Source organism: Carya illinoinensis, chromosome 11, assembly GCF_018687715.1.
Source record: "Carya illinoinensis cultivar Pawnee chromosome 11, C.illinoinensisPawnee_v1, whole genome shotgun sequence".
NCBI lineage: Eukaryota > Viridiplantae > Streptophyta > Magnoliopsida > Fagales > Juglandaceae > Carya > Carya illinoinensis.
Window position 1 is genome coordinate 9360254 of NC_056762.1, and position 10839 is coordinate 9371092.

At 36.4% G+C, this 10839-nt stretch overlaps 1 protein-coding gene across 5 annotated transcripts; it reads left to right on the plus strand.

The window, feature by feature from the left end:
- The first annotated feature begins 1216 nt into the window (after positions 1-1216).
- LOC122281036 (LYR motif-containing protein 4) lies at positions 1217-6491 on the plus strand. Of its 5 annotated transcripts, none has more exons than XM_043092232.1 (4): positions 1252-1375; positions 3018-3279; positions 3586-3945; positions 5978-6491. In XM_043092232.1, the coding sequence occupies exon 4, from the start codon at positions 5993-5995 to the stop codon at positions 6281-6283; it is 291 nt and encodes a 96-aa protein (XP_042948166.1). In that variant the 5' UTR covers positions 1252-1375; positions 3018-3279; positions 3586-3945; positions 5978-5992; the 3' UTR covers positions 6284-6491. The 5 variants fall into 5 exon arrangements, with proteins under 5 accessions (XP_042948165.1, XP_042948169.1, XP_042948166.1 ...); XM_043092233.1 differs by having other exon boundaries at positions 3586-3910; XM_043092235.1 differs by lacking the exon at positions 3018-3279 and having other exon boundaries at positions 1229-1375.
- Positions 6492-10839: the final 4348 nt, after the last annotated feature.

Below are 10839 nucleotides of genomic sequence, written 5' to 3' on the forward strand. Positions count from 1 at the left end.
GATTACCACCTTCGATGGATTGATGCCGACGTTGACAGTGGACCCGATTCACTTCTCGCGGGTGTTCCGCTCAATGTGTATGACCCACTTTCGGCGATAGACCTGGACCACCTTGCCAACGCGACCCTTGTACTGCAATGGTGAACCCAAAGGACTTTCCTTACAAGGTGCCGGAATAATGGAGCCCCATAGTGCCGAAGTGCTAGAGTCACACGGTTCTGGAGTATTTTTCAACTGCAGTGTGGGTAGAGGTTTGAGTTCAGTGCGGCGAAAGGAAACGACTGGGGGGGGGGGGAGAGAGAATGCAGGGGAACGCAGAAATGAAGAACCCCGCCAGGGGGGGTTGAAATCTACCTTTTAAACAAAACGCATGCTTTTTCACTAAAAAAAAATAAAATGCCATGTAGGTAGAGTGGAGAGGTTGCGTGAACAGTAGGTATCTGTATAGAAGAACTCTTTGACGTTTACCTGTCAATTGTTATCCAATGTCTGACACGACCAACTCCATCTTGTTTAGTAAAAATTTATATATACGTGTGTTTTTACAATTCTAGTGCAACACCAGATTGGACCAATTCTAAATTGGGATAAAAGTTAAATTTATAATATTTTATAAAAATTATGCATCATTTAATCCAGTGTATTTACTATGGTTTTAAAAATAAAATAAATATCTAAATAAATATTTTTTTGACATATATGTGTATTTTTAAGATTTGTATTAAAAGATATTATTGAGTTTCTCTGTAAGTATATTTTTAAGACTTATATTGATATTAATTTGAAATATAGTTTATATATATATAATCTATTCATTTAATATATATTTCGAAACGGTACAGATATCGAAATATTTCGTTCTATTACCTTAATCAAAATGATCCCCAAAACGGTATTAAAAAATTTGATCACACCAACTAGACGGCAACACTTCATTTCTTTCCAACGCAGCATTTCTTCAACCTCCAAAACAGTTTGCTTCAAATTTATTCACAGAAACGTCGTCCTGAGTTGCTCTTTAGGGTAAGTTTGAAAGATACATCTCAATTCAAAATTTTGATTTCACCTTAAAATTTTCATTTCATTATTATAATTTTTATATAAAATATAATAAATGATTTAATTTTTTTAAATTCTAATATAATTTTTTTAAATTTTAAAATAATAATAATACTCAAAAATAATATTTTAACTTTCATATCAAGTCAAAATTTTTACTTACCAAATCTGCCCTCCAGTTCGTGATTCCCTTCACATACGAACTGGACACTTCAGTTGCGTTTCTCCGCCATTTTCCTGTAGGGTTCATAACAGAAAAATCCTCTCTCTCTCTCTCTCTCCGGCCGCAGCTCCCAGATCAACTCGATTTGCTGAGGTTTGTTCCTTTTCTCATGCGCCTGGTTTTGGGATTCCTGGTTTTGTTCTGGGTTTCTGGCTTTCCTGGTAATGGTCTTTGTGAAAATAGGAGCACATGTCGTGATGGGGGAATTGTTAGTGTAGATGTTGGCAAGAATGAGAGCGATAGCAAAAGAGGACAATGAAATGAGTGTCTAAATTTCAACAGATATAGCTCTGTTACTCTGCGAATGTACCTAAAACAGTAGTTCCCCCAGACAATCCCAGAAAAAGATAGAAAAAAGACAGTTCTTCACAAACAAATCTTCAGGTTGTAGATTGAAAAAAGCTTCAAAATCACTTCTGGTTGAAGATGAGGTCTTTTTTGTTTGTATTCCAGAAGTGGCAAAAAATTTCATTATGCCCTTTTCGTCCCAATCTGACCTGTTTTACGTTTTCCCCAATGATTTCCTTGTGACCAATATTGCAACTGGGCCTGAATTAAATATTGGAGTATCGCGTGATGAAGTATGTTGGAGCTGTCCAAGCTTCAATGACACCCTTCCAATAATTTTTAACCCAAAATAAAAATTCAATTGAGTGACAGTAGGACTTAGAATTTGTAGACCTTTGTATTTTGTATTGCGTGCCCTTGTGTGCTTCTGCAGGAGCTCTCCAATCACTATCCAAACCAGAGTATAAAATACAGTCTGAATCAGGACCAGTTGGCAGAATAAAAGGACCCCAATTAATTGAGCTCCATTTTACATGTAGCAATATCAGAGATTTTGATTTGGGCAATGAAGTTCTTTGCAAAAAGGGGCAAATTATGGACTTTGATTACCTTTTCTTATGGGTTATGCTTTATTGTGGTTTCGTGTTCGTTTATAATATTCTTACCATGTGAGGTTTGGTGGGTAGCAAACTCTCTAAGGCGTCCTCTGCTAATTGAATGACATGAATACAACAGGCTGTTCACAAATATTGAATTACATGAATGCTGTTCACAATGTGTAAGCTGTTGTGTATCTGTTTTGCTGGGTTCTAGGCATATAATCTTAGATAATGCATGAAAAATAAAACGCTTAGCTGTAAATGAAATTTTTAATAACATTTAAGGAAAAACCATAAGAATGTATTAAGTATGGACCCCAGATGCCATGGGCAAAGTATCTATTTCTCTTTAGCATTTAGAAAAAATTGAATTTCCATTGTTCAAAAGAGTATGGTATTCTTTATAACATGGTTGACCGTCTTAGGGAGCTGGGAACAAGAATTCCACTTTATCTGGATGATAAACATGCAGCTTGGTTTATTTGTTACTGGTATTCTAAGAAGTTTCTAATCAAAACCGAAATTTTTTATGTTCTGGGATGAGAATTTTCTGATAACTTTGTCTGTATGAATCAGTTAAGTTAGTGAGTTTTCTGACATGCTGACTTTGAGCTTGGATGATAGTGTTAATGTACTCTTAAACTAAAATTGATCGGATCAGTTATCTTAACCAATGATTTTTATCGAATCTGCAATCTGAGTCGAATGGAAAGTTGGGTTTGAGCATACTGCGTTAATTTTACGTTCTTAAGAAAAAAAAGCCGAGTCTTACTGCATTATTTGCTTTCTTAGTCCTATCAACAAAAGAAAAACCGGGTGACCTATTCAACCAACCCTTTTTTATGCAGACGTTTTTGTTTTGTTGGGGGGAGGAATTTTAAAAACCCGACCGGAATGGGTTGGGTCGGTTCAATCTTACTGGGCCGGGTCGAGCCCAAAAGTGTCTAGGGCGGGTCATGTTGCAGGCCTATTCTCAAGCCCGCGCATTCACGGTTCTCTTCACTGGGAACCATGTGCCCCGATTTATAACACATTTAACATTGCAATCTAGGGATCCATTTCACAGCATTTGTCTACTCCAGCTTCCACCGTCCCACAGCAGGGTACAAGGTATTGCCTCACTGTTTTATCCACCGTCCCACAGCACTTGACATAACTTTCTGTGCTCTCTCTTTCCATAGCCAAATGAGTCAGTGGCACCTATTAACGATTTTTCCTTTCCTCTCCTAGCCTGTAATTCAACCGGTTGGTTTTCTTTCAAATTAACGGCCAAGTGAAAAACATCCATTAGGTGTCAAAATCTATTTTTCTCGCGGTTCTCTTTTCAAATATAAATTAATGGCACCCTTTTATTAACACTATCAAATCTTTTTCTAGCCTTTTGATGCTAAAAGGTAGAACCTTATCTAATTGTAGTGCTTGAGCTGAACGAGTGACTGCCTTTCAATTCGTTTCCTCACGGGAAGCAGAGAAACGCTGGCAAGAAGAGGAAATTCATTAGGTCGGTGCCGGTGAGAAACGGGCAAGAAGAGGAAATTCATTAGGTCGCCAGCTCGTCCTCGTCTCCAGCTCTTCCTCGTCGCCAGCTCCTCCCCATCACCTCCTTCTTCGTCTGTTGCAGTTTCAAGCCCCAAAAAAGGCCCTTCTCAAACTGAAGTCCCGTCATAAGCGCGCTCCTTCAAGCTCAGATCTATAAATACTCTCTCCCCCTCTCCCCCAGCCTCTGTACTTTCAGAGCCAGGTTATTTCTCCAAGCCCACATTCAATTTTGCAACTGTAAGCTATGTTGTCCCTCTCTTCGATATGTACCTTTTGGCACCGGAGTGTCGCTTTTTGTTTTTGCTTTTGTGTGTGTGTGTGTCATCTTCTTAATTTAGTGCATCTTTCTTTGTTACATTTTCAACTTGGTCACATACTGTGTATTCCATCTGGGTTCAGGCTGAAAGGATCCTAAGTATTCGAGCAAAACTAATTTCCCCTATGGGTTTTTGCTAAAATGCTCATCTTTCCCATTTGGGTTTCTCAGATTTAGTTCGGCTAATTTTCTGGTTTTCCTTTTTCTTATATTTATAAGATATGTATAGCATTTGATTTGTTCTATTAGTTTGAAACATGTTTGTTACATTTTTCAAAGAAAATCCATTTCACCGCCTGGGATCTTGAAGAAAAAAAAATTTTAAATGAAAATCTGGCTTGGAGCTTTAAATTGTCCCCAAAAAATTGGCTTTGACAGGATTGAATTTCCATCTTAACTAGCGCATATAAGGCTTGGTCAAGTGAAATTTTAAATACATTAGAAATTTTAGTTCCATTACTTTGTTTCCATTACTGAGTATGTCGATGAGATGTTATTATTTTGACTCTGTTTCCATTACTGAGCAAGCTGTTTGGTTGGGAAAGGGGGCAGGGAGGTTTATGGTAGTATGAGAATATAGTAGCAAGGGAGGTTTATGGTTTCATTGGTTTGAGTGGGTTACAAAACCAGGGGTGAAATATTTTAATGGAGGAGTTATATATGAGAAGTTGGTGGAATTCCTGGGCTTTTTGTTATTCACCTGATGCTGTTATATGTTGCAATGTGTGAACTCCAGTAACTCAAACCAATCTATATGCTGCTGTTATATTTTGTGATAATGTGGTGATAGTGGTACTGCTCCTTTGCATGTTGTTTTTCTCCCTTTGTCAAGCTTTTGATTTGATTTATAGTTGTCTTAGATTGGTTGTTTTGGGTTTCAGGTGGAAAGAAAATTGTGTCCATATGTTAAATCACTGCTCATGAAGTTTAGGAGCAGTTCATGGCAATTTTAATGTGTTTTTTTGGACGTTTTTATTCCATACCTGATTGTTGGGTTGTTTTTTTGTTTTTTGTTCCTTACCACAAAAGCACTACCCTAAAGCTTGAAGTTGTTTTGACTGGAAGTTGTCAATGCTTTGTTGGATTGAAATGATTGTAGGAAATGAAAAATGGCTTTAAAAAGCTCTCGTACTATTTTTACTCTACCTTGAGCAATGTATTGTGTTGGGTGAAATTTGGGACTGCATATATGCTGCTGTTATATTTTGTGATAAGGTGGTGATAGTGGGACTGCATACATGGGACTTTATATGCTGGAATCTTGTGAATGTGCTGTTATATGCTGTTATAGTCATGCTGTTGTATGAGTCTGGACTGCTGGCAATTGCTGGAAATTGCTGAATTGTATGAGTCTGAACAGAAGATTGAGCAGTCTATTGTTTACTCCGAGAAGTCAGCTGACTTCTTCCAAAATGAAGAAGTTACAACTTCTGTGCAAGTAGAAAGTAGCACAATTTGTTGCTCAACTAGAGATGCTAATTATATAGATTGTTGGATTGTGAAAATGAAAGTGAAAATGATTGTTGGAGATTATGAAAATGAAAATAAAAAATTATTTAAAAATAATTGCATTAAAAAATAGATAAAAATAAAAAATGATAATATTTTATTATTATAGAGAGTGGAATAGCTAATCCAATGTGGAGTTGAGTGATTAGCCAAAAGCCAAAAAGTGACATGTTAGCCAAACTTTGACTTTTGGGATAGTTAATCCAATGAGGATGCTCTTGAAGGCGAAGAGAGTTTCTTAGAACCACGAAGTAAAAATATGGTTGGAAGATAACAAAACTCCCTAAAGAGTTGAAATTTTAAAAATTAGGTCAATAGTTTCTTTTACAATCTAATCTTCTAGGTCCTCCACGTTTGGGCTGCTTTGGGGTTAGGCCCAGCCCAAACAGAAGGAAAGTGAGCCTACATTAATCTCTATATGTATCTCTCTCTCTCTCTCTGTAGAATCGGTGGAGAATAATGGCTGCGGCAGCAGCAGCAGCAAGAGGGGTTCCGAAAAGGTCGGAGGTGCTATGGCTGTTCCGGTCTCTTCTACGCACGGCCCGGCAGTTCAGTGATTACAACATCAGGGAGTACACTAAGCGCCGAACCATTGACGGGTTCCGCCTCAACCGGACCCTGTCCGACCCGGATTCGATCACCTCCGCCTTCTCTGACGGCAAGGCCCAGCTCGAGGTCGCGAAGAGACAGTCTATCATCTACTCCCTCTACACCCCCAAGGTCAAGAGCATCATGGAGCTCAAATCATGAAAATCCCCATAAGTTATGATTCTATCTTGCTACAGCTCTTGAGGACAGTTGCCTTTTTAATTTATTTTTGTATTTATATATTAATATATGGGTTCTGACTTGGGATTTATGGAGGTTTAGGAAATAACTGGATTTTGAATTTCAGTTATTGCCATGCTTTTTTTAGTAAGTAATAATTTATATGGTTTTTATGGCCTTGATAGCTTAATTCTGTGATCCATTTTGAACGAGTTAATTATTGATACTTGGAAATTTGTCTATGATGATAGAATTTGCGGGGTTTTTTTTGTGAGTGATAGTTAGATTGTTTATAGTGTTTTTTGAGGTTTAGGATGATGATACATATGTATGCATGGTAATTGGAAACTCAATTTGTTGAATAAGATGGTTTGTGAGAATTCTAAGCAAAACAATCAAGTTTACATCTCGTTTGCTGATGAAATTATAGGAATGAGATATGTTCAAGTAAATATTACCAAGGCAAAATCATTATTGTTAAGCTATACAAGAAGTTTTAGGCTAACTGTTTACTGAAAAAGGAATACAGGGTTTTTCATTTTTCTTCTTTTTCCTTATAATATGGTACTTTTTTGTTTATAATTGTGGATGTTGAACTCTTAGGGTTAAGGATTAGACTCTAAAGCTGGTAGTTTCAATCCTAAGTAAAATGTCCTAAAACATTGGAGTGTCATAGAAGTTAGATGAAATATCCGTGGACTCAGTTTGGGCAAGTGAAATACTGCTGCCATCTGATTCATCATTTGTTGCCGGCCGTCCAGTTACTGTACACTAATTACAAAAACAACAAGTGGCACATCCACTTGAGAGATTCACTAATTGAACAATTTTGTGCAGTTATATATACTGTTTCTGTTTGTGGTTGAACAATAGAAAACCCCAGCTTAAACGCAAAAGAGAGAAACAGGTTCTTGTGGTAGAATATTGCATGCACTTTCATGGTTATTTGGTGTCCCCTGTAAATAATGCCATCTGAATGTGTGCCCGACCCTAGGTGTTGCAACTTGCTACTGTGGCAGAAATTAAGATGTATTTTGCATATACAAGCGTAAGATGTTTCTTTGATTAATATATCTGATGTTATTATCTCCAAGATTTGGGTTCCATGTCCTGGTTTCTTTATGGCTTCTGCAGATGCCAGGAGATGGAAAGGTAATATTAGATGCTCCTTGTTGCTACTTGTTCTGATGATCTGATCAGTTCAGCTCCTAAACTATATTTAAATTGCTGTTAAATAGATCTGCAATTTTAGTACTGACTTGAATAGATCTGCATATATCATATTGAAGAAATTATCAGAGGTTTTTCCATGACTATTGAGACATGGGGAGGCATATGCCTGGCCTTATTATTAGGAAAGTATTTTAGACATTACATGCGTTGTGAGTAGAGTTTTCACAATGTGTTGCTTGAATTTTTTTTATCCTTTCTACATGAGATCTAACTCGGGTTAGATTGGTTTCCCACCTTCCAAAACCAAGACCATCGGCTATTTTTCGGGTCAACTTGAACCAAACTGACAGCTGATGAAACCGCACTTTAATTGGTTCTAGTTGGCTTGAGTTGGGCTGGCTGGTCGGATTTTTGGATTTTATGCACAAGCCTATCAGACGCTTCATCTTGTCCTATGCTCCATGTTAGACACTTTTTATAGCAGAAAAAGGGTAGCGGCGGGAAACTGGAGATTGCTTCCTTACCTGGCGTGACCGTGGTAGTACCTTACTCGGAAACTAGATAGTAAGGGCGTTTGATGGTAAGAAGTTGCAAGCGCTTCCTCAAGTTTGATTTATGTCATAGTTTAGATGCCCACACCACTAGAGAATTCAATGAATTCTTAGGTGGTAAATGTTATAGGTGAATTCATATTTGGATTTGAACCCAAGACTTAGTATATGGCAAACCTGATGACCATTGAGCCACCACCCTTGGTAGTTGGCTCCAGTTTGATTGCAAGTAAGGCTGTAAATAAATAAGACTAGGCCAGTGCAAAAGGCTTGAAGACCCGGCCCACCTGAAGAACCCAAATAGAACTGTCCCTAAAAATTGATTAGGATTACATTTCGAGTCGAACCGTTAACTTCAACCCAATCAACCCCAATAACAAGTAAAACGTTTATACACGCATATCAAACCTGGCTGCCTTGCCCTCTCCATTCTCTTCGTCTGAAATCTCACCTCGTCAAGTGAAGCTGAGTGCTAGGAGAGGAGGAAGTTAGGGAAGAACCATAAGAGAGAGTCAATTGAGACTTGAAATGTTTGAAGTCGGGTTGTTGTTAATGGGTCGGGCCCAAACCCGGCTCGGGTTGGCCAGGTTCAGCACTAAATAAGACTACTTGACAAGCCACTCAAAATTGGTTTAATTAAACTTTTTTTTTTTTTGATAACTCTTAGGAAAATTGGTTTAATTAAACTTGAGTTTGGCTCGATTTGCTTATTAAATGAATTGTTTGTGAACACAAAATTATGATCGATTATTGAATGATACAACTAGTATAAAGTTCAACTCAACTGGTATGAATTTGTGTAAACTCAAATAAAGTCATATATATTATTTTTATTTTTTATAGTATTATCTTTGTATTTATGATAATAATATTTTTAATATTTAAAAAGATTAGAGCATGTTCTTAATACTAAACATGTTACTCGAATCTTTATAAATATAATCATTTATAATCTTATATATAAATTTTATAGAGATATTAGTAAAAAGTCAAAATTTGTTTGTTAAAATTTATAGATAAAGTTATAAAATACAAAATAAATAATCAATTTTATCAAAATGAAGTAGCACTCCCTCAAATATCAAATTAGGTATTTATGAACATAGAATTTAACTCCATGAAAGCTCGAGCGCAATTCGTTATTCGAAAAGATTTGAAACATGCCTAAGGCCACTGGTATTAGAGTTGAAATATTACATCTAGTTAAGCATTGACAATGGTCTAGTTATTGTCAAGTTTAAAATTTGACTAAAAGTTGAAGTTTTGGCAATGAAGATATTAATCTATATCGGACTATTCATCTCAAAATCAAAATAATAATATAATATAATATAATATATTTTAATAATAATTTTAATTTTTTTTATATTCTGCAAATGCAATCAATATATTAATTAAAAATTTAATTTTTACTTAAAATTATCCAACTATTTTTCTTCTCAACCTAATTATCCAACAAACACATTTGAGAATATTTTTAAAGTAAAATATTGTTTTGGAGATGAATAGTGACTCACTAAATTTGGAGAAAGAAATAGAATTGAATTACTATAGCTCGAGAGTGAAACCATAGAGTTCTGATTACTCCAATACAGACCACTTTTATTTAAGTTAGCCAAAATTTAACTAGGTACTGACATTTGGCTAGTACTCTTACAATTTTATGATAAATTTATTTGTTACTTTATTCCAAAGGAAAGGAAAAAGTATTGTATTGGAGTTTTGTCAAAATCTTGAACCCAGTCAACTTGCCACCGCTAACCCAAAGTCAGTTGTGTTTGGTTAGTCAACTCAACTCATCTCATCTAATTATTATAACTTTTTCAACTTCTAACATAAAATATAATAAATAATTCAACTTTTTCAAATCTCAATTCAACCTTTTCAAATCTCAAAATAATAATATTAAAAAATAATATTTTAAATTTTCATTTCAACTCATCTCAATTCAACCCACACTATCCATTGCAATTTTCCAAGCAACCATTGCAATTTCCTCCAAGGTACTACTCCACAAAACGCTGTTTCTATTAATATTCTGACTCACTCTTTCAAGCTTAACTATATCACTGAGCCTTCTACTGAGTTCAACTGTCCACATGGAAAATACTTAATGACCCAAAAACCGAGTTCTCTCTAATGCTCATCTACCTGATAAAGTCCAGCAGTTAAACTCCAACAATAAATCCACTGCCTCGAGCCTTCCATCCCTAGTAAACATCCGCTCGTCTGAAATGAAACACTTCAACTCAGCCAAATCTCTTAACTCAACTTGAATCACCACGCCAACTAGATGCTAAGAAGGTACACAAACCATAGTAGAGCCATTGCAGTCTCATCAGGAATCATTGATACGGAATTCTCTCTGGAATCCTCTCCCGGTAGCAAGTATTTCTGTCCCATTACAAACTGAAACCATCCAAGCCCAAACAAAGCCCAACATCGTTTCAAGTGTACCACAAAAGTAGATCCCTTCTACAAATCGATTGTACTCCTTCCAAGCCCACCAGCTTTCTTCCCCTTGGAATAAAGTGCTTAGACTCCAACTAAAGCCCATGAGCTTTCCCATTTCAACCCAATCCGCTCATGGAAACTTTATACCCAAACCAAAACCATCAAAATCCCTCAAATCACCTTTATCAAGCACGTACAACAAAACTCCCAAATGACAACACCCTCTAACCAACCTAGAAGAAGTGAATGGCTAGAAAAACCAGCCCCATCTCCTCCATATGTGCAACTCACAAGCATGATAAAAGTTTCCTCTACAACAAATTTCTTCATTGCAAACCTCATCAACCAAGAATCCCTTGA

Bases quoted from the DNA above. Each gene is read 5' to 3' on its own strand.
- LOC122281036 (XM_043092231.1), top strand. From the start codon at position 5,993: ATGGCTGCGGCAGCAGCAGCAGCAAGAGGGGTTCCGAAAAGGTCGGAG.